General features: G+C 44.3%; 1 protein-coding gene and 1 long non-coding RNA gene across 2 annotated transcripts; one reads left to right on the forward strand and one right to left on the reverse strand.

The window, feature by feature from the left end:
• Window positions 1-293: 293 nt before the first annotated feature.
• Window positions 294-27,415, reverse strand: ednraa (endothelin receptor type Aa). The gene is made up of 8 exons (XM_034188545.1): window positions 27,230-27,415; window positions 24,824-25,369; window positions 16,479-16,606; window positions 12,011-12,209; window positions 2,446-2,598; window positions 2,127-2,260; window positions 1,495-1,603; window positions 294-1,152 (listed from the first exon to the last, which is right to left on the reverse strand). Exons 2-8 carry the CDS (start codon window positions 25,322-25,324, stop codon window positions 964-966), a joined length of 1,413 nt encoding a protein of 470 aa, XP_034044436.1. The 5' UTR covers window positions 25,325-25,369; window positions 27,230-27,415; the 3' UTR covers window positions 294-963.
• LOC117526474 lies at window positions 10,673-11,432 on the forward strand. Its single transcript, XR_004565300.1, has 2 exons — window positions 10,673-10,712; window positions 10,750-11,432. It is a non-coding gene; the product is annotated as an uncharacterized LOC117526474 (long non-coding RNA).

Below are 27,415 nucleotides of genomic sequence, written 5' to 3' on the forward strand. Positions count from 1 at the left end.
ACAACAGTTTTCCCCACGTTCCATCTCTGGAACAGTATGCATCATGGCATTCCAGAGGAGATATGAAGTTATTATTATCATTATTTGTATAAGGAGATATGAAGTTGTTGTTGTTGTTATTATTATTATATGAAGTTAGCAAAGTAGCAAATTAGCCATGAGACATACTGCCCCAACAGCTGATTTTCATAAAATGTGGCAGAATGGAGGGAAGAAAATGAACAGGAAGAACCCATTAAACTTTGATGATGATCTGGATCCACTTATGCAGTCTCAAACATTCCTATTGTTCCTTTCACATAGCAAGATTGGACATTTAACCAAATGTTTTAAGGAATTTGTCAAAAACAAACACAGTCCTGCAGAAACCTGTCTGTCCTACATGTGACAAACAACCAATAAATGAAATTTCGTGCAAATCTGGATAAGGATCAAAGATCAAATAAAAGAACATTGAAACACCATAAAGTATCCAAATGAATAATGTGTAAAATACACTGTACAATCACTTGGGTGTTTGAGTCGGTAACATGCTTTCCTGTTTTTACCGTCGGAGTTGAAAACTCTGGAGGACAATATATAGTCTTTCCATCGAACAGTCTGCTTGTTCCATCCTGAAGCTTGTACATCCTTCCCAGATGTGCTGCCTTTTAACAGGAATAATGGCTCTGCGACTGGTTGAGAGACATTACTTTAGTTCTGTCCTCATCACACCCTTGTTCGCCCATGTGTCAGCTTCATTGTCCGTGAACAGTTGGCTTCAAACAGTTAGTTTGAAGACATGTTGCCAGCTGAGACACTGGACAATTGCACGGTGTTGTCAACCAGCTCTAATGTGTTCTTTTCCACTCCTGTTTCTGGTCTGCTTGTAGTTGCTGTGGTCTCAAGGATCTGTTTTGAACGTCTGGAAAAAAAGGTGCTTTTTTAAAATGTATATATTCTGTGATGAGATCTGGTTGTATCCTAAATGCCTTGTGGGCAATTTGAAGAGTTTGGAAATATCCCACAGGTAAGCAATCTGTCTTTTTTGGCGTTGCGTTCAGGGCTGACTTGGTTGTTGGGCTCGGGGCTTTTACACTGGATGCTGGTGCCGTTCATGGGTCCGATGCTGCTCTGCTGGCTGTCAGAGTAACACCAGCAACACAAACATGACTTGAAGAACATGCAAAGAGTGGGGAGGGGGCGGGAACAAAACAAATAACTTCAACTGTATGTTTACAACCAAAGGTTTGCACAGTGACATCTCGGCAGTCATTCCCGAAAGCCAGGTATGGTTTATTTCCAGCTCAACCCTGCCTGACAGACACTTTTAGTGTGACCGCAGCGAACAAAGTGAGCACTTAACATTACTTGGCTGTTTTATATTTTGCTCATGGAATGCAGTCGCTGTCAAAGCCTCTGGGTCACGAACACAGACCTGACTTCACTGACTGTTTTACTGCCCAGACTAAATGAAAAAGGATTTGTATTTGTTGATGTAGAGAAGTACAATACCTTGAAGCAGTTCTTGAACTTCTTGCTGACAAAGTAGAGGATTATTGGGTTTATGCAGGAGTTGACGGTTGCAAGGTTAATACCAAAATAATCTAAAACCAGCAGGAAGCTGAGAATAGAAGAAAGTTCCGTTATTATACTGTATACTTATTTAAAAAAAGCTAATTTCAACAGTTTTGAATACTGTGTAGCAGTCTTTGAAGTAAACCAACTGCATTTCTATAATACTTATATGTGTGTGTGTGTGTGTGTACGTATACACGATGATCTCACACACACACACACACACACACACACACACACACACACACACACACACACACACACACACACACACACACACACACACACACACACACACACACACACACACACACGCCTACACATGTGCACACCAGTTCAACTGGCCTAGGTCCCAGGTTACGCCAAGGATCCTCTTGTCCCCAGGCCACTGCATTAATCTCTAGAGATCACTTCCATAAACATGTTAACATGTTAAAGAAATCCTGTTGAAGTGCGATCTGATTTTAGATTGAAAAGCAGATGAAATATTGAGGCGAAAAATGGTCACATGGAGCCGTTCTCTGCAGAGCTATGACGTTTGAGGAACATCTGTACCAGAGAAAACTCACCTGAGCAGGTCGCAGCGTGACGCATCGTTCTGGGAGTAAATCATCTTCTTTAGAATCCTGCTGAGGTGCAGCGGAAACCAGCAGAGCGCAAAGATGAGGACAAGACAAAAGACCGCTTTGGCCACCTCCCTCCTCTGCAGAGACAAACAACTATTATGTTCCACCATTAGAGATGAGATGAGGACACTTCTGCAATGGAAAATTCACGTCTATAAAGATAGCGTAAATGCTCCTTCACATTGGATATATGGGCAAATTCCTGGAAGCGTTGTTGGTTTGATATTTAAAACGAAGCAGTTAAAGTTTAGTAATGTCCAACCTGTTTGAGGTGCTCGCTGAGGGCGATCCGAAGGCTGCCGTTCCTGTGGTTCAGCATCTCACTGGTCATCAGAGTATAAAAAATAGCCGTACATGTCAGCGGCATGCAAAAATAGAAGCCAAAGAGCCACCAGTCCTTTACATTCTGATAGAACTACAGGGAGAAAAAAAACATGTGCAGCAGTGAATTTCATTTCAAGTTTTATCTTTGTAGGTGTGTCCACGTTACTGGAGCATTTGCTTGACACATTAGTCCACGGAGATCATGGTTCGAAATGGGGGTACAGGGGGTTTGAATTCCCTAATTAAGACTTGGACCCCCTCAAAAGAGTTGCAGATGATGGGCTGAGTGTTACAGAATGAGCCCCTCCTGTGCAGTCCACTTGTAATCACTGATTAGACAACAGCTAGGCTAAGGTAAGCAACGTTTATTTACACTTCATAAGGTAAACATGCACACATTTACCTCCACACGCAAACTGTCTGAGCAACTATATGCTTCTAATGATGTGTTTGCTTTTTCAGTGGTGACTTGAATCTGTTTACTGTGTTTATTATTGCCTCATTTAAGAACATTTATCAACCAGTGAGCCAGCAGCTATATTTACATTCCAAATGAGTTATGAGCTGATTAAATGCATTTGTTTCCAGAGTGAAAAGATGACCCCCTCCCTAAAACAATTAAAAATAGAGAGCAAATTGAAAAATGTCAAAGGTACAGTGTGTGGTGTACGATAAAGTTTACTGTATTTGGTTAATGTAAACAGCTATTCAGCTTGTTTTATACAGTATACTTTTTACATTCAGAGGTTCTGGATTAGATTGTGTCATGTCTACATGAGTGTTAATGTTAGCTACTTTTAACTTTTCCCTTAAGTTACAGTTAAACTAACTCCTGTTAGCTAGCTTAAGCATTTTTTTTTTTTTTTTTTTTTGCCATACTTACCATGCTATTGTGTAATTTCTACTCTGTTGTAGATTATTACTAAGACACAATTGAGGATGGCATCATTAATGCATTGCTAGCATTCACAATGTAGTTTGATCACATTAGCTGCACTTATATTGAACTTCAAATTATTTTGATAAGCTGAATGGCAGTGTCTCAAAACTTTTTTAAAACTTTGTGTTGTGAAAGTGTAGGAACACGGACCCACAACAGGGGGCGCAAATGAACGGACAATGGAGGAATCAAATAACACTGTTTTTACTGTTGTGAAAACAGGCACAACAACACAGCCGATTACAATATTGAGACTGAGTCCAATAACAACGGTGTCGTGTGGGCAGGCTCGACGATAGGAGACGTCTGTCCAAGTCGAACCGGAACCAACCCGATTTCCTCTGCCACCGAACCCCGGGAATACTGGAGCCGCCAAGTCCCGAATCCCCAGGTGGCCACTGCCTCCGCTCGTCGGATCCGGTACTGCTGGCAAGGAACAAAAACAGTCAGGTGTGGATGCGGCTGCACCCAGTAACACGGAGGGTGGAGAGTCCACCTCCACCTCTCGTTAACAACGATACAGGAGTGTAGGAAGGTGAGTACTTATCCAAAAGTTGTTTAGTAGTCAGCTGTCCTACAAATGCTCCACAAGAAATACAACAATGGTTAATTATATGTATGGGCAGAGATTGTTACCTCTTTGGTCAGGCGATATCTCGGCAAATGAGGTGGAGATGCCGTCCTGCTGATATACCTCCGTATTGATTGGGATCAGCTGTCTCCAGTGATGGATGACAGCTGTCGTCCTGGCTGCTCCCGTAAGGCGGCAGCGCCCTCCGGTGCCTGGAGCCTGCACTCCAGGCAGGGCGCCCTCTAGTGGTGGTGGGCCAGCAGTACCTCCTCTTCAGCGGCCCACACAACAGGACCCCCCCCTCAACGGGCGCCTCCTGGCGCACGACCGGGTTTGTCAGGGTGGCGACGGTAGAAGTTGGCCAGGAGGGCCGGGTCCAGGATGAAGCCCTTCTTCACCCAGGAGCGTTCTTTGGGGCCGTACCCCTCCCAGTCCACCAGATACTGAAAACCCCGGCCCATTCGTCGGACGTCGAGGAGCCGGCGCATGGTCCAAGCCGGCTCTCCGTCGATGATCCGGGCAGGAGGTGGTGCCGGACCCGGAGTGCAGAGGGGTGAGGTGTGATGGGGTTTAATCCTGGAGACGTGGAATACTGGATGAATCCGCAGTGAGGCCGGAAGCTGGAGCCTCACTGCGGCGGGATTGATGACCTTGAGTATCTTGTAAGGGCCGATGTATCGTTCTTGCAGTTTTGGGGAGTCCACTTGAAGGGGAATGTCCTTGGTGGACAACCACACTTCCTGCCCAGGGCGATACGTGGGAGCCGGGGCCCGCCGCCGGTCTGCATGGTTCTTCGCCCTCGTCCGGGCCTTTAACAAAGCAGAACGGGCGGCACGCCACACCCGACGGCACTTCCGTAGGTGGGCCTGGACCGAGGGCACACCGACCTCCCCCTCAACCACCGGAAACAATGGGGGTTGATACCCCAAGCACACCTCGAAAGGGGAGAGGCCGGTGGCTGACGACACTTGACTGTTGTGGGCGTACTCGATCCAGGCCAGGTGGGTACTCCAGGCCGTCGGGTGCGCGGCTGTCACACAGCGTAGGGTCTGCTCCATCTCCTGGTTGGCCCGTTCTGCTTGTCCGTTGGTCTGGGGGTGATACCCGGACGAGAGACTGACCGTAGCCCCCAGTTCCCGGCAAAAGCTCCTCCAAACATGCGAGGAGAACTGGGGACCGCGATCGGAGACAATGTCTGATGGTATCCCATGCAGACGGACGACGTGGTGGACTAGGAGGTCCGCTGTCTCCTGGGCCGTAGGTAGCTTCGGGAGGGCCACGAAGTGGACCGCCTTGGAGAATCGGTCCACTATCGTGAGAATGACGGTGTTTCCCTGGGACGGCGGGAGACCCGTGACAAAATCCAGGCCGATGTGAGACCAGGGGCGATGAGGCACGGGCAGCGGCTGTAGCAATCCCGATGTCTTGCGGTGGTCGGCCTTGCCCCTGGCGCAGGTGGTACAGGCCTGGATGTAACCCCGGACGTCGGCCTCCAGGGACGCCCACCAGAAGCGCTGCCGGACGACTGCCACGGTTCTTCGCACCCCAGGATGACAGGAGAGCTTAGAACCGTGACAGAAGTCCAGAACTGCAGCCCTGGCTTCTGGTGGGACGTAGAGTTTGTTCTTCGGTCCGGTTCCGGGGTCCGGGTCTCGTGTCAGGGCCTCCCGGACGGTCTTCTCCACGTCCCAGGTGAGGGCGGCCACGATAGCGGACTCCGGGATGATGGGATCCGGGGGATCCGACGACTCTGTTTTGACCTCATCTTCATGTACCCGGGACAAAGCATCCGATCTTTGGTTTTTGGTCCCGGGACGGTAGGTGATCCGGAAGTCAAAACGGCCGAAGAACAGTGACCAGCGGGCTTGCCTGGGATTCAGCCGCTTGGCGGTCCTGATATACTCCAGGTTCCGGTGGTCAGTGAAAACCGTGAATGGCACAGACGTTCCCTCCAACAGATGTCTCCACTCCTCAAGAGCCTCTTTCACCGCAAGGAGCTCTCGATTGCCGACGTCATAGTTCCGTTCGGCTGGGGTCAACCTGCGGGAAAAATAGGCACACGGGTGAAGGACCTTATCGGTCTTCCCGCTCTGGGACAGCACGGCTCCTATCCCTGAGTCCGAGGCGTCCACTTCAACCACTAACTGGCGACTAGGATCGGGCTGCACCAGAACAGGTGCAGACGAGAAGCGCCGTTTCAACTCCTTGAATGCGGCATCGCACCGATCCGACCAGGTGAAGGAGACTTTTGGTGAGGTCAGGGCTGTCAGGGGGCTAACTACCTGACTGTAGCCCTTAATGAACCTTCTGTAGAAATTAGCAAAGCCTAGGAACTGTTGCAACTTCCTACGGCTTGTGGGTTGGGGCCAGTCTCTCACCGCCGCGACCTTGGCCGGATCAGGAGCGACGGAGTTGGAGGAGATGATGAACCCCAGGAAGGACAAAGACGTGCGGTGGAACTCACACTTCTCGCCCTTCACAAACAGCCGGTTCTCCAACAACCGCTGCAGGACCTGACGTACATGCCGGACATGAGTCTCAGGATCCGGAGAAAAGATGAGTATATCGTCTAGATATACGAAGACGAACCGGTGCAGGAAATCCCGCAAGACATCATTAACTAATGCTTGGAACGTCGCAGGGGCGTTTGTGAGGCCGAACGGCATGACCAGGTACTCAAAGTGACCTAAGGGGGTGTTAAATGCCGTTTCCACTCGTCTCCCTTCCGGATCCGAACCAGATGATACGCATTTCTAAGATCGAGCTTGGTGAAGATTTGGGCTCCATGCAGGGGTGTGAACACCGAATCCAACAGGGGCAACGGGTATCGGTTGCGAACCGTGATTTCGTTCAGCCCCCTATAATCAATGCATGGACGAAGTCCGCCGTCTTTTTTACCCACAAAAAAGAAACCTGCGCCCATCGGGGAGGTGGAATTCCGGATCAACCCGGCAGCTAATGAGTCCCGGATGTAGGTCTCCATTGATTCGCGCTCAGGCCGTGAGAGGTTGTACAGCCTACTGGACGGGAACTCACTGCCCGGAACCAAATCAATGGCACAATCATACGGACGGTGGGGGGGAAGTGTGAGAGCCAGATCCTTGCTGAACACGTCGACAAGGTCGTGGTACTCCACCGGCACCGTCCCCAGATTGGGCGGGACTCTGACCTCCTCCTTAGCTTGGGAGCCGGGAGGAACCGAGGAACCTAGACACACCCGATGGCAGGTCTCGCTCCACTGAACCACTACCCCGGACGGCCAATCGATCCGGGGATTGTGCTTCAACATCCAGGGAAATCCTAAAACCACACGGGAGGTGGCCTGAGTCACAAAAAACTCGATCACCTCCCGGTGATTTCCTGACACCACCAGAGTTACAGGTGGTGTCTTATGCGTGATCGGAGGGAGTAGGGAGCCATCTAGTGCCCGAACCTGTACAGGCGAGGTAAGCGCCACCAGAGGGAGCCCTATCTCCCTGGCCCATCTGCTGTCCAACAGATTCCCCTCAGAGCCCGTGTCCACCAGTGCTGGGGCCTTCAGGGTTGAGTCCTCATAAAGGATCGTAACTGGGAGTCGTGTGGCAATGTGGGTGTGTCCCACGTGAATGTCTCGGCCCACCCCTAGCCCAGTTTCTAGGGGGCGGGCGTTGGAGTTTAACCGCTCGGGGCAGTCTCTCATATGGTGCTCTATTGCACCACAAACAAAACAAGCTCCGTGGGCCCGTCTCCTCTGTGCATCTGGTGCCCTAAATGTTGTCCTACTCGTGTCCATAGCTTCGTCAGCAGGGGGAGCTGTGGCCCCACGGAGCGCAGGGGCCGTGGAGCGTGGGGAAGGCGGAGCGTGGTCGGAACCGGAAGGGAGAGGGACGGCGCGTGCCCGGCCACGCCCTTCGTCTCGTTCCCGCCGACGTTCTTCTAACCGGTTGTCTAACCGTATGACAAGATTGATGAGCTAATCTAAATCCTGCGGTTCGTCCTTAGCCACCAGGTGCTCCTTAAGAACCAAAGACAGTCCGTTTACAAAGGCGGCGCGGAGGGCAGTGCTATTCCAGCCGGACCTCGCAGCCGCAATGCGGAAGTCGACTGCATAGGCAGCTGCGCTCCGACGCCCCTGTCTCATTGACAGTAGCACGGTTGAAGCGGTTTCTCCTCTATTAGGGTGAGCGAACACGGTTCTGAGCTCCCTTACAAACCCATCATATGTCAGAAGGAGCCGTGAATTCTGCTCCCAGAGCGCTGTAGCCCAAGCGCGTGCCTCACCGCGAAGCAGGTTTATTACATAAGCTACGTTGCTAGCGTCAGTCGCGTACATGACGGGACGCTGTGCGAAGACGAGCGAGCACTGCATAAGAAAATCTGCGCACGTCTCCACACAGCCTCCGTACGGTTCTGGGGGGCTTATGTAAGCTTCAGGGGAAGGTGGGTGGGGTTGTTGAACAACCAGTGGAACATCGCTGTTACGCACAGGGTCGACGGGAGGGAGAGCCGCAGCGGCGCCCGGGGGGCGCGCTTCCACTTGTGCGGCGAGAGCCTCCACCTTGCGGTTCAGGAGGACGTTCTGCTCGGTCATTAAATCCATCCGAGTCGTGAAAGCGGTGAGGATCCGCTGCAACTCACCGATCACCCCTCCCGAGGACGCCTGCGCGTCCCGTTCTTCCATTGGCCGTTCAACAGCCGGTTGACGCCCCTCGGGATCCATGACGCTGGCCGAGATATCCTGTTGTGAAAGTGTAGGAACACGGACCCACAACAGGGGGCGCAAATGAACGGACAATGGAGGAATCAAATAACACTGTTTTTACTGTTGTGAAAACAGGCACAACAACACAGCCGATTACAATATTGAGACTGAGTCCAATAACAACGGTGTCGTGTGGGCAGGCTCGACGATAGGAGACGTCTGTCCAAGTCGAACCGGAACCAACCCAATTTCCTCTGCCACCGAACCCCGGGAATACTGGAGCCGCCAAGTCCCGAATCCCCAGGTGGCCACTGCCTCCGCTCGTCGGATCCGGTACTGCTGGCAAGGAACAAAAACAGTCAGGTGTGGATGCGGCTGCACCCAGTAACACGGAGGGTGGAGAGTCCACCTCCACCTCTCGTTAACAACGATACAGGAGTGTAGGAAGGTGAGTACTTATCCAAAAGTTGTTCAGTAGTCAGCTGTCCTACAAATGCTCCACAAGAAATACAACAATGGTTAATTATATGTATGGGCAGAGATTGTTACCTCTTTGGTCAGGCGATATCTCGGCAAATGAGGTGGAGATGCCGTCCTGCTGATATACCGCCGTATTGATTGGGATCAGCTGTCTCCAGTGATGGATGACAGCTGTCGTCCTGGCTGCTCCCGTAAGGCGGCAGCGCCCTCCGGTGCCTGGAGCCCGCACTCCAGGCAGGGCGCCCTCTAGTGGTGGTGGGCCAGCAGTGCCTCCTCTTCAGCGGCCCACACAACACTTTGTTTCAGATAGGAAAATACTTTATTGTTGAACAATTTTGGAAATTCTGATATGTATGCCAATGGCACTAGCTTTTCATCCTTTGCGATACTCCTACTCAAAGCTCATTGACTGCACATGGTCAAAGGTTAACACATTTGATCTTTTTGAACTCATTCCATTCCTTCATGCAACACTGTTGCAATGCACCGCATAGGGAGGAAGTGCATACAAAACTGATTTTTCCGCAATAACATGAACACACCTTTACAGTTAATTCCTCTTAAACATCCTGCAAATCCCACAACTCTTTTTCTGTGTGTATAGATGTTACCCTGTTATAAGCAAAATACGAGGTCTGTTAGAAAAGTATCGTACCTTTTTATTTTTTGCAAAAACCTGATGGATTTGAATCACGTGTGCTTGCATGAGCAAACCTTGAACCTTCATGCGCATGCGTGAACTTTTTCACGCCTGTCTTTTTCACGCCTGTCGATTGCGTCATTTCCTGGTAAGCAGCCTTTGTGTGGGATGTGTGCAGTGCGCTCGGCGGATTTTCATTTCAAGGAAAAAGACGGAATGACTGGAGCAGCGCCGCATCAAATTTTGCCAGAAACTGGGTGACAGCCAGGTGGAAACCATTCGGATGATTCAGACGGCTTTCGGTGACGATCCTATGGGCATCACACAGATTAAGGAGTGGTACAACCGGTTTAAAGACGTCCGCACAACGGTGGAGATCGAGCCGCGCTCCGGTCGGTCATCAACATGCTGAAATGACCAGATCATTTCCAAAGTGAACGCTGTGGTGATGCAGGACCGTCGTGTGACTGAGAAATTGTGGAAGAGGTGGACATCACCACTTTTTCAGTACATTCCACTGTAGAAGATTTCCACTGTAGAAGACAGAAGATTTGGCCATGAAAAGAGTGGCTGTGAAATTCATGCTGCTTCTGACGGCGGAGCACAAGCGCCTTCGTGTTGAAGTCTCACAGGACAAGCTGTGACATGCACCTCTTCCACAATTTCTCGGATAGTCACACGACTGAAAAGTCACCGAAAGCCGTCTGAATCATCCGAATGGTTTCCACCTGGCTGTCACCCAGTTTCTGGCAAAATTTGACGCGGCGCTGCTCCAGTCATTCCGTCTTTTTCCTTGAAATGAAAATGAAAATCCGCCGAGTCACAGTGCAAGTAGTTTTCCTCATCTGAGTCTCCCTAAGTAAATGTTCGTTTGATACAAAGTCATTCCAATGGTACCCAAAGACCATTCTCAGAGACAAAGTACAAAAGACATCCAGTCATTGGTTTAGGTCACTGGTTAGCATCCAAGTCTCACAACATTCCAGTAAGGCAGGAAGGACCATGTCCCTAAAGACTTGGACTTTTGTTCTCTTGCAAAGATTGGCAAACATCTCAGTCCACCAATCTTATGACTCCCGAAGCTCTTTCCACAAGACCCTAGGCCAAAGACCCCGAGACATGAATATCACTGCTGAGATAAAGGACTGTTTCTCCAAGCTCAACAATTTCACTGTGCACACATACTGTACACTTCTGATGACTGAGCCCAGGAAGTCACTGAACGCTTTGGACGTTAGTTTTTGTCAGTAACCACAAACCAACTTTAATATATATATATATAACTTTAATATATTTCAAGTTACTGCGAAATAATTCTGCTCAGAAGCCGTTGCACCTTCGCATCAGTATCGTTCAGAGCTGAGATTGGCTGTGCTCGCTTTTCACACATGGCATACACATGCATGTGTATCTCAGACTGAAAGCCCATATTTCAGCCTTCAGTAATTGTACTCAGCCTGCACTCAGTTATGTCTTCAAGCATGAGAAAAGCAATCACTAGTTGAGGCTATGTCCTGATGAAAGCAAGAGAGCAAAACTCAAACATCCTGTATCAAATACTTTTCGTATCAAATGCACATCTCTTCGCTTGGGAGCTGAATGGGGTGGAAAAATTATTACGGTAAATAGAGATTGAGAAGATTTTTTTTAGCGCAGCCAAAAGTATGAGTAAGTTGGATTTCTAATGCAGTTATGTATCGACGGATTTATTGCCCAAGCAGGAAACACCACAAGCGATGGATGAAAGATGTAACAGAGCGTAGCATGCCAATTGACAATAAAGGTGCTTTTAACTATAAACATATTTTCCTTTAAGATTAGAACTATTACACATGCATTAGTTTAATAACGTCTGCTGCAAATTCACATATGGCACCCAAACACATTAAACGCTTTGCAAATCTTCACCACACATCTGAAGTAGCAACAACGCAGACGCTAGTAGTAACAACACGTAGTCTACAGCATGTTACATGTGCAGTAGGTTATTTTGCAAGTATTTTTCAGATTGCAGGACACTTTTTTCTTCTGTTGCAATTACTTGTTGAATTGATAAAATGGGGGGGGGGGGGGGGGTTGTATTTGTAAATGGTTTCTGCATTTGCTAATGTCTTCATTTGGAAGTGTTGTGGGCATCAGCTGGCCACCGTACAAAAGCAATATCAAAAATGCTGAAGGAATGATATCGTACCAACATGAGGTCAGACTTGGCATTAATCATGCAGATGTTCCTGGTTACATTCATGTAGTCGGAGCTGATGATGTCAAACACAACTGCCTCTGGAATAGCGAGGATGAGTGACAGCACCCATATGGACACAATCTCAATGATGGTGAAGAGAGGGATGCCCACTCCCTGCACTCTGCTCCACGACGCCACAGCTCTGTACCTGTGACAATGACAGAAAGATGCTCAGCATCCAGTGTACGTGTATGTGTCACAGCATATAACACGATCAAACGTGTGATATGTGAAAGTGACACAAACAGAAATAAAAAGAAAAGTAATTTTCTTCATCTCTCCTAGTGTCTTGTGTGTGCATGGCAGCACACCAGATCTAACAAACTGCTCAGTCAGCACAGAATATCAAAATCTGAAGAATTCATGAAGCGAGATGATCAATTGTTTATTCTAAAAATCCAATATTTATATTTTTGTGATGCCTCCAAACAAACCGGCCCATGTTGGCAGAGAGGTTTGTCTGTTGGCGCGTGTTTACCATGCACTAAAAAAACCTGTTTGCTTGTTTGTTTCATTAATGGAAACCACTTGTCGAAATGTTTTAGTAAAATCCTGCATCAAGATTTTATGGCAAAAACAATATATTTTTCATGACACATTTGAATTTCTCTGTTGAACATGGTGGCATTTATATTTTACTAAGTGCTAATGTATCCACCTTTTTCCACTTCCTCTGACGTTGGAAAGCTGCAGAACACACTCGAGTGCTTTCACGACACACGCACACAAAGATGGCCACGTGTTTCCTGACAACAAATGGAGCGCATCTGCTCTCCGACATCAGTTTCCTCACAATAGAGGTCGTTAAATATTATGAACCTTGGAGCTCTTTAAGAGGAGGCAGGCGAGCGGCGAGTCTCTGAAGTTGGATCTTGTACATGAAGTAAGATAAAACCAAGCTTCGGCACTTTGTCATCATTATTTATTTATTAACGAATCACCATAAGGCTATCGTCAACAAAGAATATTTATAAAACTACACTGAGCTACTTGCAATCAATATGGAGTTTTAAATATTACAACCCCTGGCAAAAATTATGGAATCACCGGCCTCGGAGGATGTTCATTCAGTTGTTTAATTTTGTAGAAAAAAAGCAGATCACAGACATGACACAAAACTAAAGTCATTTCAAATGGCAACTTTCTGGCTTTAAGAAACACTATAAGAAATCAAGAAAAAAAGATTGTGGCAGTCAGTAACGGTTACTTTTTTAGACCAAGCAGAGGAAAAAAATATGGAATCACTCAATTCTGAGGAAAAAATTATGGAATCACCCTGTAAATTTTCAGCCCCAAAACTAACACCTGCATCATATCAGATCTGCTCGTTAGTCTGCATCTAAAAAGGAGTGATCACACCTTGGAGAGCTGTTGCACCAAGTGGACTGACATGAATCATGGCTCCAACACGAGAGATGTCAATTAAAACAAAGGAGAGGATTATCAAACTCTTAAAAGAGAGTAAATCATCACGCAATGTTGCAAAAGATGTTGGTTGTTCACAGTCAGCTGTGTCTAAACTCTGGACCAAATACAAACAACATGGGAAGGTTGTTAAAGGCAAACATACTGGTAGACCAAGGAAGACATCAAAGCGTCAAGACAGAAAACTTAAAGCAATATGTCTCAAAAATCGAAAAATGTACAACAAAACAAATGAGGAACGAATGGGAGGAAACTGGAGTCAACGTCTGTCACCGAACTGTAAGAAACCGCCTAAAGGAAATGGGATTTACATACAGAAAAGCTAAACGAAAGGCATCATTAACACCTAAACAGAAAAAAAACAAGGTTACAATGGGCTAAGGAAAAGCAATTGTGGACTGTGGATGACTGGATGAAAGTCATTCAGTGATGATTCTCGAATCTGCATTGGGCAAGGTGATGATGCTGGAACTTTTGTTTGGTGCCTTTCCAATGAGATTTATAAAGATGACTGCCTGAAGAGAACATGTAAATTTCCACAGTCATTGATGATATGGGGCTGCATGTCAGGTAAAGGCACTGGGGAGATGGCTGTCATTACATCATCAATAAATGCACAAGTTTATGTTGATATTTTGGACAATTGAAAGGATGTTTGGGGATGATGAAATCATTTTTCAAGATGATAATGCATCTTGCCATAGAGCAAAAACTGCAAAAACAGTCCTTGCAAAAAGACACATAGGGTCAATGTCATGGCATAGGGTCAATGTCAATGAGCAGATCTGATTTGATGCAGGTGTTAATTTGGGGGATGAAAATTTACAGGGTGATTCCATAATTTTTTCCTCAGAATTGAGTGATTCCATATTGTTTTCCTCTGCTTGGTCTAAAAAAGTAACCGTTACCAGTGTTGCCACAGTTACTTTGAAAAAGTAATCCAATTACTGATTACTGATTACTCCTTGAAAAAGTAACTTAGTTACTTTACTGATTACTCAATTGTAAAAGTAACTAAGTTAGATTACTAGTTACTTTTTTAGTTACTTTCCACAGCTGCCGACAACAACTCACTTTATAGTCACCCTTTCTTGACTTCAATGAAAATAAATACTTGTTTTATAAAAAGTAAAATAAAGACCTCTTTCTTGACCTCATATTTAACTGTTGACAGCACTGTAACAATAAAACTTGCAATTTCAAACCTACATTGTTTAGAAATGTAACTATTAAATTCTAACTCTCTAAACATTTTACTTGTCGAAATTATTATTATTTTAAGCAATATTAGTAGTTGTAGTAAAAAACGGCTTCAAAACTGGACCTTTAATCTAGGGGTGTTGTGGGGGAGGGGGGCACATCCCTGCCCCACGCCCCCATTCCATCTGGATTCGCCCCTGCTTTGGCGTTTGAGCACAAAGATTGGATAACATTTATTTATGTAGAAAACAGGACCAGATTTACAGGTAAGAAAGTTTTATTGCATTTTCACATCATGTGGTCCTCAGAAAGAGAGTTTAGGTGCATTTGAGTGGAAAATAGTGTTAGTTGTTCTAATCAGTAATCAGTAATTGGATTACTTTTTCAAAGTAACTGTGGCAACACTGCATATAAGGCACCTGCTACACACCGGGAGCAATTTTGGGATGAAGGACCTTGCCCAAGGGCTCTTAGTGATTTTCCGATCACGCTGGGGTTTGAACCAAGGATCCTTTGCTCTGAAGCCCAACGCTTGACCACTAGAGCATCACCTCCCCAAATACTTTAATTTTAAATAGTAGGCCCATAGTTTTTTGGGGCGTACACATCACTCATCTTCAACCACTTAGTCCAGTTAAGGATCCCAGGGGGCTGGAACCTATCCAAGCAGTCATAGAGCGCGCCGCGGGGTACACCCTGGACAGGACGCCAGTCTGTTGCAGGGCCACATATAGACAAACAATCACACCCACACGCACACCTACAGACAATTTTAAAGTTTCCAATCCACCTAACCTGCATGTCTTTGGATGTGGGAGGAAGCCAGAGCACCTGGAGAGAACCCACGCAAACACGAGGAGTATACGCAAACTCCACACAGAAAGGCCACCCATGACCTTCTTGGTGTGAGGCAGCAGTGCTAAACACTAATCCACCGTGCTCCCCGTGGGGTGTACACATAGTTTTCTATATTTTGTAAAGCCCAATACTAGATAACGGTAAACAATTGTATGATATATTAAAGAGTCATGTACACTTGGTGAAATACTGAGTCAGTGTAATATTATTTTTGGCTGACTGCAAAATTTGGTTTAGACTTTAAAAATCTACAACACTGTGATTTTGAAAAAAAAAAAGTCATTATTATAGTGGCATACATCCCCGCACCAATATCTAACATTTTAGGAGGTGTTAATAGCTGAATCTAAGACCTAACTACACTTTACCTGCATATTTAAGTTGGGTTGTGATTTTATTTTATTTTTTTTATCATATTTAAGTTCCATTCTTGGGCTGTATTGTATACATATGGAGTCAGATTCTTAACTTAAACTGAACAATTTAAGAGGGATTTTTTTTTTAACAAAACACCACATATACAAGTTGGGGAAGTGATAGTCTAGTGGTTAAACATTGGGCTTGAGACCAGAGGATCCTTGGTTCAAATCCCAGCCTGACAAGAAAATCACTAAGGGCCCTTGGGCAAGGTTCTTAATCCCCTAGTTGCCAGACATCAGGGTGAATGTGAGGCATTACTGTAAAGCGCTTTGAGAGTCTGATGCAGATGGAAAAGCGCTATATAAAATGCAGTCCATTTATCATGTATATAAGCATTGCAGCATTAATGCAGTTATTTTGCTCCAGTTGTCATCTTTAATTATCCCAACCAGACTCAATTGAATACATGAGATCCCAGGCAGAGAGCTTGTTAATGGTAACACAATATTTTTCTGACACATTAGTGACCCCCACCGCCACGAGCCACGAAATCGTAACATATGACGTTACTGACCTGTCAACGCTGAGGGCACACAGGTTGAGAACAGTAATGCCCACGGAGGCCTTCTGTAGGAAAGGCACCATCTTACAGAGCCACAGGCCAAAAACCGTGTCTACAAATGGAAACTCGGAAGCCAGGAGCTAAAGGCAAAAAAAAAAAAAAAACCATAAACAAAACACTTCGCTTTCACATTAGCAGACATCTGCAAGGAAATCAATCAAATCTGTGCATACTGTGTGTGTGTGTGTGTGTGTGTGTGTGTGTGTGTGTGTGTGTGTGTGTGTGTGTGTGTGTGTGTGTGTGTGTGTGTGTGTGTGTGTGTGTGTGTGTGTGCTCTCATGAGTACATGAGATGTGCTTCTGTTTGGACTCTCACTGGAGATACGTAGTTCAGTGAGAGATGGCGTGTTTGCGAGTTATCCAGTTGGTGGCATCTTTCCTCAGTGTTTTGCTGATAGGGTCACAACACATAAATCAAACTAATACCATTACAAAATCCATATGGAAAGTTTGATGTCACTTTTATTCTTATGTTACTCCATTTATGCACATTATGTTGTCTGTAGATCCAGAAAAAAAAAAAATCCACACTGGCAACCCTTTAACCTCATCCACTTCATGATTATGTTCAAAAATTAATAGTATTGACTCCCCTATACAACGCCACAGTAAACAAACAAACAAACAAACAAAAAGGACAACAACAAAACAGGAAAAGACTTCCCTTAGCAGGGGCCACATTGTTATTATACGTGCAGACCAGATGGTGGCAGCATAGTTATGGACATTAATCTGGACAGTTAACAGAATGCCTAATGGGAGTAAGTGTTCTAAAAGCTTAAAAAACAAAAGCATCTTGTTTTGTTTTGAGCCCAATGTAAAGGCTTTTGGAGAATTTTGATCTAATGGAAAGTTGAGGCTTCCAGCTCAGATACGCACACAAACAATTTATGTTAATTTTATTTGTTTCTTCATGTAACTGCAATCAAAGCATGCACACAGCAACAAACTGGAGTGTTCAAAGCTTGTCATCAAATATTTGAGTTGGTTTTAACTCTTAAAGTGTTATGTTAACACTGTGTGTTAAACCTTGCTGAGTGGAACAGATGTTTGTCAGAGTGTATCAGATAAGCAGAGTCAACTCTCGTCAAGTGTCACTCACTCTGTGAAGGTGTAATACAGTCTGTGTCCACGAGGTGACTGAGGAATGAGAAAAAGGAATTTTTCGACTGACAAAGCCAACCTGTTCCAAGCCAACCTGTAAGTGTTGTTTTTCATTCACATAATGACCAAACTGTTGCACTTTTAAATCAGACTATTGATATTCTCTGACAGTGGTGAAAATAGTTAAGCTACCAGCTAATTAGCAAAGCTGACTTTTTTTGCTAGCAGATTAGCTTTTCAACTAACTTTGAAAACCATTTCAAAGTTAGTTGAACCTCCATGTTTGTGCTAAAACATGTCAAAATTTCAGCTGCTTTTATGTCTGCTTTTCAGTGTTTTACAATTACTAAACAAAAACAAACCCCAGGCCAAAGCTAAATTTAGCACTTAACAGTAGTGTCAGCAAAATATCACCCTGCTCAGTGTGCTGCTCTCATTGGAGCGACAACATACAGAATGTGTCTCTTCCCAGATCTCTTTCAGTGCAGCTTCTTTTTCTGACTTGAACACAAAGTTAACACCCAAGTCTTCCATCGACAACTGTAAATGGTAATCAAACCATTCCAATCATATCTTTCTGAACTCTTCCGCATCAAACTCCATCGTGTCAATGTTTACAGTGTGCTTAAGCAATAACGGACGAAGTTGCTCATAAACTTTAAGTTTCTTAAATATTTATTACAGCCACTCTTCTTTTATCTTTATACTTTTATTACTGGTAAATTTTAGAATTAATTTAGATGAGATATACTCATTATCTCACAGGAATTATCACAGTTATCTGGGAACTACTTTTTGCGCAGGAATTCATCAAGCACGTCGGCCGCGGGCGCGTACTAACACAGAATACCCAGAAACTGGCTAAAAGTTTAGCCAAAACGAGAGCATCCACTTTTAGCTTCCCATAAGCTAAGCTAGTGGTGCTCATGAGAGTGTGGCAAAATATATTAACTGTTTATCGGTTTAGCGTTATCACAGTTGACTGCTCAGTTAGTGGATTAATAGTTATCAAAGTTAACTTTTAGGTTAGCCGTGCCTGTTCTCTGTATATGATAAGGGCTGTGCTAATCTGATATTTTTGACAAAATAAGACAAAATCTGAACTGAGGCTTTTGTTGCACATCTGAGTCATGTTGTGAGCTATGTATGTTTTCCTTTATGGCCCCTTCACACATAACACGAAGTTGGGAGACTGAGGCCAATCCGCAGCAACTGTTTTGTGCATGCTTGTGAACACAGTGAGACCACGTGAGAGGTGTGATACCACATCACGCTCACACAGCGGCGGAAGCAATTAAATGTTGTATAAATGTACATAAATTGAAGAAAATGTGTAAGGATCAAATAATGAGAGAGCACAGAATATTATAAGAACAATGAATGTACTGTTTAAATGTAAGACAATCATGTTACTGATAATGATGTGTAATTGGTGCGTGATGACTTGACGATCTGTTTTGGAATAGAGGAAACAAATGGATATTGTTCTGTCTGTTAAAATATTTAATTCCTATTATAAAGAGCAGACAATACAAAAATGATCATCTATATGTTCATGAACCATGTCCATAGATGTAAACAAGGAATTAATGAACTGACATGAATTGATTGATGCACTCATATCATGAACACATCAGCCGGCTCCGCGTATCCAGCTATCATTGCCCAATCAGCGCACTGCACGCCGTAGGACACCGCATCATGTGGACTATAACTCACATGGTGGACATAACATTTGCCTCGCCAGTTAGCCATTCACATGATCATACGGATATTTTCACATGAGGCATCCTGGTTGATGGTGTCTGCAGTGCGCACTGGTGTCTGCACTGAGGCTCAGCTGAATGCGTTCCAAAGGTGATATGTGTTTTTACTTTTTACCATGTTATGAGAGCATGTTTGCTCATGTTTATCGCGGTGTCATGTTGAGAGGTGATGTTCTTCATGGCACGATATGTGTTTTCCAGCTGTGAGTAGTGATGACACGGCGGTCAGGTGCAGCTCTGACTGCATGGTCATCACCGTGCGCACTGAGACATGGTTGGGGTGATCCAAAGGTGATCTTGTGTGTTTTTAATTTTTCCCCTTGTCGTCTTCGTTTACCACTGTGCTTTGTACGTGGGTGATTGGATATGTATTCCCCAGCTTTGCGCTGCGCTGATGCGGTGGCTGCGATGTGGAGAGGTGCAGACTGCAGGAACACAGTGACTGGCCATGGCCCATGGTTAGCTCCCTTCCTGCTTGATTTTGAATGACAGCCAACCCATGACGTGATTACACGTGAACCACTGTCCCATGACAAACACATAACTGTAGTGGGTCTGAGTGCGTGTGATCATGTGAGTACGGACATCACATCACCGATGAGCAACACGCCCACCTGTCCAGAGCAGCAAAGGGCTCACAGGAATGGGCTCACGGCTGCAGGATGTGGGGCAAATGAGCTGCCCACACTGTCTGTCAGTCAGGCTGTCACATGACAGACTGTGTGGACATTGCGATCGCATGTCACGTGACGTGACGTGACTGTCCAGTTGGATAGCATGATGGCACTGTGACACTCAGCTGGAGTAGCTGGGTTTTTATTGTTACCTCTGTTGTGGTTGTGTGGGCATGCTTCTGGCCGGTGATTCGACCTCCAGTGGGACGTGCTGGATATGTCATGATGGGTGTTCCACAGCTGTCAGCTGTTCCATTATGGGCATGACAGCACTCCAGATGTGCGCACTGCACTGGACAGCGATCACACTGTACTCCGGCCACTGTTCAAGCCTTTGCTACCTCAGCTTCACCTTGGTAATGTAGGATCAAGGTGTGTGTGTGTGGGGGGGGCACAACACACTCACACGGCATTTATGTTACTGGAGGGGGACGGCACACTTGCACGCCATTTGTGTTGCTCAGGGGCGGATATGACACACTGATCGCCCTTTGAACTTTCATCCACCTGGACTGCAGCTCAAAAGTGGTGTCCTGTATTCTACATTCGTGCTGGTCGCACGAATGGCCCCGCATTTTCTATGTGCCCAGCGAGTGGTGTTGGATGATTGTGGATGGCACCTGGACTCCAACCAAGAGTTGGTCGAATGGGTACTCTCCTGCCATTTGCCACTATTCGGCTGCTGGTGTGAAGGCTGGCTTGATTGCGCCATTCGGCTAGGGTTCAACGCGGTTGATGATTTTGTGCAGCCCCTTGGCCGCGGCACAATTTGTCCAACCTGCGTACGACATGCCGTGCGAATGTTGTGACCATGATCAGATGGCAGTGCGACCACATCTTGGCTGTCGTTCGAATGGGTTTCCGATGCGAGCGACATGCAAATGTAGAGTGTATGTGCTGTGCCCAAATGGATGTGGCGACTGCTGTACGAGGCATTTTAGGTGGCTCCGAATTTTCACAAGTGCTATTCGAATCCTCCTTCATGCTCCATTTGGCCTCAATCATTTTGTGTGTGAAGGGGCCATTAGGGGCGTAGAATATCTCTTTCACAGTTTGAGCTGATGTTCTGAAGGATGGCTAGGTTTGCAATGTACATCCAAATAAATATATTTATTAATAGATTAGTTGTTTAGGACATGGAAAAGGGTATCAGACTGGTATTGGTATCTGCAGATATCGTAAGGTCCAGTTTCGTACAGTATCTGACATGAAGAAGTGATATCATGCCATCCCTAATATAATCCTGTGTTGGGTTCTTCACTCTGGCTAATGTTTAACTCTAGAGTTACATAAACTCTGGCACTGAAAAAGTGAGTTGATGTAACAGCAGGCTTTTTGCTGTACAAGGACTCAATTTTAGTCCTAAAGGAGATGATGCATCACAAAATGGCACAGCTGAAAGTCACGTTTGCCAACCAAATCCTTTGGGGGGCTTTTAATGTCAGAGTGAGTTTATGAAGCTGATGTGAACATTAATGCTCCACTGTTACCAAAACACACCCACCCTCTGACAATATAACTTCCAATTGAAAGAATAAGTAAGTCAAGATCTTTGTGTTTCCGTGGGTGACCTTGGCACACCTTCTGTTGGACATAACCTGGATTGACTGAGAAATGTGAGGGGGATAATAAAAAGGAAACATGCTGTTTCCTGGATGTCTATTGTTTACTTGTGCTGTTAAAGTTTCCCAGAAGAGCGGCACAAAGGAAAGGAGCCCAAGTCACTGTTTCTAGTTAAGTAGCTGCTTATTTTTGGAAACTCTGGACTGTCCAAGCCAAGAGGAAGTGGATCAGGAGCTTTCACATGGTTTCAACATTGTGGCTCTGAGTCCATGAACTGTTTAAATTATTGTTACCATTTTCCACATGTGTAACCTCAAAGTGCACAGTCACAATGCATCAACCATTAACTGAGCCAAGATGGTTTTCTCATTTGTCTCTTGTGAAAGAGCTCACAGCCACAGAAAGATAATATTTATTAAGTCTGTCGACATTATGTCATCAGTAAAAATGACACTTATTATCCTTGTAAATGACCCACTGACACTAGAAACTTCTCAGATATGAGTGCACTATGACCTTTGGTGATGATCTACAATTTTCCCTTTTATCTTTCTCTTCCTTCAACACAATGCACACGTGTTTTTCCAACATTTGAAGAACTGGCTTCACAACATCACAAAAATATTATATTCCAAGAAACTATTTTCACAAGTAAAAAGAAACAAAAAGTCATCTCTTTTTCCTTTTCTGTTTCTTTTTTTCTTTTAACTCTCTTTCCCTTCATTTCGATCTGTTTCAACTTTCAACGACTTTTTGGCATCACAAAGATGCAATTATAGTTTATTATAAATATTAATAATAAATAAGTATTAATAAAACTAACAAGAAAGTAAATTATTAATAAATACAAGGTCTGTTAGAAAAGTATCGTACCTTTTTATTTTTTTCAAAAACTATATGGATTTTATTCATATGTTTTTACGTCAGCCAAGCTTGAACCTTCGTGTTAGAGGACAAGTTGGGACAAGCCCAGCTCTCCACAATTTCTCTTATACTCACTCGACTGGTAAGCACTGAAAGCCGAGACAGGCATGTCCCAACTTGTCCTCTAACACTCCGAAACGGAGGTGTTCCTTTGTCTCGCTTCATCAGCGAATCGGTCGTGACGCGCGAAGCCTCCGCGCGACTTTCCATGACAAAATCTCTTGTTAAAAGTGAAATCTGCTGGAAAATGGCTGATGTCCAGCTCTTGTGATAACCAGAGAAATTGCACACGACGGTCCCGGCTCCACACAGCGATCCATTTAGAAATGATGTGGTGGTTTCTGCCTCTCGATGGCGGCTCGGAGTGCGGCGTGCTGTGCACCATTGTGGGCCGTCCTTAAAGCTGTAGTAACACTCCTTATTCTCTGTGAAGCCCGTAAAATTTTCACCGAAAGCCAGATAAATTTTTCGAATGGTTTCCAGCTGCCTGTCTGTAACAGTTTCTTAAAAAAATTCTGATGGGAAAAAAAGCCCAAATCATTCCGCCATTTCCTCGCAATGAAACAACGACGAGCCTGCCCACAGGCGAATGACGCAACCAACAGGCGTGGAAAAACTCACACATGCGCACGAAGGTTCAAGCTTGGCTGATGTAAAAACATATGAATCAAATCCATATAGTTTTTGAAAAAAATGAAAAGGTACGATACTTTTCTAACAGACCTCGTAATGTAGCTATTAAAATATAAATACATTACAATCTCTTTTACTCTTCTTATATTCTTCGTGCATGTCAAAAACTGGCTTTATGATGTCACAAAGATCAACAGATACTGTAACTGAAGTGATGAATAGATCCAGGTTTTATTTATTCTTTTTAATGCTTACAGTATTTCAAGAATTAGTTTGATCCAAACTTGAAACCTATCTATATATTATGCCACAACTCAGAGACCTGAGATTAAAAATCTTACTTCTGTTTCATTTTTGATTAACATGCTTTATGACATCACAGATATCTATCTGTACATATTAGGTTTTGTTTTTCTCATTTTCCTTTTATGACTTTCTTTTTGTTTAAATTAGATTTTAAGAAGGGCGTTTTTGAGAACAGAAAGATCTTTACATTTTATGTCACAGTAACATCTATGCAAAGTTTTTTAGTTTTCTTTTTTCTTTTGCTATTTCAGGAAAATGCTTTACGACATCACAGGTGACCATAAGTATGATGAAGTATGAAGTATGATAAGTAGACCATAAGTATGATGCTACAATGACTTGTAAACCCATGTTTCTCTTTATTTTTCCTTTTATCATAGTCTTGTGATGACATAAAGACGGTTCTTGAAATACTAACTAAAGTCCAAACTTATCAGGCCACAATGACTTGTAGACCCAGTTTGCTCTTTCTTTTACTTTTATCACTTGCCAGTATTTCAAGAACTGGCTTTATGACATCACAAAAAAAAATCTGTATTATGAAAATGATGTATAGCCTGAAATTTAAACCCTCTTGTTCACTAGACTGAGGTTATGCAGTAAAATACTGGCTGTTGCACAGCAAGTCATCTGTGGCTGACATGTAAAGCTACATTCCTTTGACTGGCAAACCTAACATTTCTTCAAAAAAATAAAAACATTATATCTCTTAGCTTTTGTTTGGCATAGTTGTAGTCCAAATGCCCCACTACTAAAAATCTAAATGCATAATTGAAATCTGCTGTTGCTCTCAAATTGTTGGTCAGATTTTCTAATACTGATTATTAATATTTGGTCAGACTCAACATGTACTTATATTTCAATTACTGTCTACTGAAAAAGGATTGTTTTGCATTACATATTGTATATCTGTCAACACCTTTGTCCACATTTTGTAATCTAAAATGATAGATTGCAGCTTTAATGAGGAACCAAGTTAAAAACTCTAAGTGTGATTTATCATTTAAAAAGCACTGTGTGTGTTTTTAAAATAGTCTAGATAACAGTCTGAGTGATTAATGCCTTAGGTCAGCACAAGGCCACTGGTATGTGTGACTACAGTCTGAGTGCTGTGTTTATTGAAGACAAACATATTCCCCACTTCTCTTGTCACGACTATCTGCCTATGAGACGTAGATAAAGCCGTCCAACTGATTTGATGTTTATTTGCACACTTGCTTTTCTTTTCCGTCTCTCCTATTTTTTAACTTCATCTCTATTTCATCATGATCAACAAATGGTTCTTGCTGTTAGGTTGTTGGATATTAAAGTCTGTATGAAGACTGTACCTTGTAGATATGGATGGGTATAGCAATGATGATGTAGATTAGGTCCCCCAGAGCCAGACTAGCAATGAGGGCGTTCGGCCCGTTCCTCATGGACTTGTGCTGGTATATAATCCTCAGCAGAGTGGCGTTGCCGACCAGGCCCACTACAAAGACTATAATGGCGATAACCGTGTTGATGTACTTAAAATAGTTTTGAATAGAGATTTGTTCGATGCACGGCGGAGGGCGTAGCGGCCTTTTTATGATGGTTTGATTTGCAGAACCAGATCCGGTACTCAAAGCCCTCACATGAGCTTCCAGATGGACGCCAGTGGGGCCGGGCCCCACAGTGGGACTCCCAGTGCTGTGGAAACCAGGAGATTGGAGGGTGGAGTGGAGAAGAAACCCTGTGCGAACATCATCCTCTGCTTCACTGCTGTTTATCTGGCACATTCCTCTGGCTGCCATACAGGCCATTAGCACCAACATATGCACAGCTGGGATGCCCATTATGGAGCACATTCTGCGCTTTGATTTCGCTGATTGAAATGCTGTCCCAATATGTCACTGGTGAGAAATAAACACAAGCAGAGAGAGGGAAAATTTGGTTATTTTTCAGACAGCACTTCAGCAACCTGCACACATTATTTCTGGATTAGATAACGTATCCCAAATATGGTATTACAAGCCAGTCACGTCAAAGTTTCATATCAGTGCTGCTCTGTTCAAATGCTGTGAGGAAGTAAATAAGACCCCCTTTTAAGTTGGAGTCTAGTTTGTTTGTTTGTTTATATATCATTGAAGTCATAAAAATAACGCAATCGTAAAATACCATCAGCCGTGTGAGCATTGTATCTTCATAATTTGCAGTTATTTAAATAGTATCCCAGTGCAAAGTATACATGTGTGTAGGGATGGGTATCGAGAACCGGTTCCTTTCAGGTATCGTTAAGAAATGATTCGATCCACCGACATCAGTAACCTTATCGGTCCTTCAGAGTGGCCGTTGTTTTTGGGGGTGTTTGTCAGGAAAATGATGATTTTTCTACGTGTGTGTGTATATATATATATATATATATGATAACTAACTACTACTAATGAAAGACTCGTTAGCAGACTTTTAATGAACCTTTCATTGGATTCAGGTGTGTTGGAGCAGGGAGACAACTACGAGTGTCAGGAAGGTAGCTCTCGAGGACCAAACTTGGCCACCCCTGTTCTAGTCTTAGCATCATGGTGCTGAAGAAATGCAATAGACATTCAGTTGTGACTGATAGTACAACAAACAAAACAAAATTATACCCCTACACAAAATGGAAACAGGCAGCCATAGCTAATAATGATAGGCCACCAGTGATCCTGTTGGGATAAAGTATAGATAAAATTGGGGCAAATTTCACACATTTTGCTAGATAACTGACAATGTCAGAGGTGTATGATTCCACTGGACTGAAAAATTTGGAACTGGATTTCAAATGGAACCGATTGCCATCCGGAGCACATCCTGCAAAAGTTCATAGCATGAGCTTACTATATTTGCTTTCCCAAAGTAAATAGTTTACCAGTAATAACACTGGCTGTAATTTTTAAATATACCACAGAAATAAAGGTAATTAATAATAACTGAATACCCGTGCAACAGACTGGTGCCCTGCCTCATGCCCTATGACTTCTAGACTCCAGCACTCCGGTGACCCTTAATTGGAGTAAGCAGGTTTTGAAAATGAATGGATGGATAACTCAATAAAGCAAATTTTGTCAGTTTTGTGAAAGATCAAAAGGGCCTATGCTGTTTAAGTCTTCACAACATCACAAGTGTTTTGCCAAGGGGATACAGATAAGAGATGCCAGGAGTAGCAACACTCAGGCAGTAAGGCATCTGTGAAGACGCAACTGATGTGTGACATTTAATCGACTTTTGACGTTTTGTCATTGAGCCCCTTGTATGTTTTTCAACCGAATGACTTCACCCGTTTGCATTCTCCCTCTGTTTCTATTTACAAAGGTTTAGACTTGGGGTTACAAAACCAAGAGCTTTTTATCCCCCACCCGATAATCAGGTTGACTCTCTAGTCAAGTCAACTGCAAACATGGATATACCTCTGTTTAAAGCCTATTCCAATCACAGTAACAAACTTTTTGGACACAGCGTAATTATATCACAAAACTCTTGTTAAAGAGCAAGTTTTCAAACTGTCACATTGACAGCGGAGCCCTTTTCATCATGTCACACAACAGGCAGCTGCTCATAGCCCAGAGGTCTTCCTGTTCAAAGTCTCAGCTGTCACAAAGTACACAAAGAACTATTTAACAGCCAGCCCTTCAAGTAGCATCACAGTTTAGCATCAGCATGACACTGCCGGGATCTGTGACAGCACACAAACTGATCTCTGCATAAATAATAAATACGTTTTGGTTTTCACCTACCGCTTTCAAAAAAAGAAAAGTCTGCCTGGCCCCCTCAGAAAGTGTCAGGCAAACTTTCGGTTGAAGCCCCCAGACATCTGTATCACATCACATGAGTAATTAACGTGCTATCAAAGTCACACCGTATCCCGCTAGGCTTGAGCAATGCGCCCGTCTGCTGTGAGGTACCTCAGCGTTATGGCTCAC

This window comes from Thalassophryne amazonica, chromosome 15, assembly GCF_902500255.1.
Source record: "Thalassophryne amazonica chromosome 15, fThaAma1.1, whole genome shotgun sequence".
In the NCBI taxonomy this organism is placed as follows: domain Eukaryota; kingdom Metazoa; phylum Chordata; class Actinopteri; order Batrachoidiformes; family Batrachoididae; genus Thalassophryne; species Thalassophryne amazonica.

Coding starts and splice junctions, on each gene's coding strand:
- ednraa (XM_034188545.1), bottom strand. CDS start 25,324: ATGTGCTCCATAATGGGCATCCCAGCTGTGCATATGTTGGTGCTAATG. Junction 2,599..12,010: donor CCAAGTCTGACCTCATGTTG/GTACGATATCAT, acceptor TTCTCCCTGTAG/TTCTATCAGAATGTAAAGGA. Junction 1,604..2,126: donor TCACGCTGCGACCTGCTCAG/GTGAGTTTTCTC, acceptor TTCTATTCTCAG/CTTCCTGCTGGTTTTAGATT.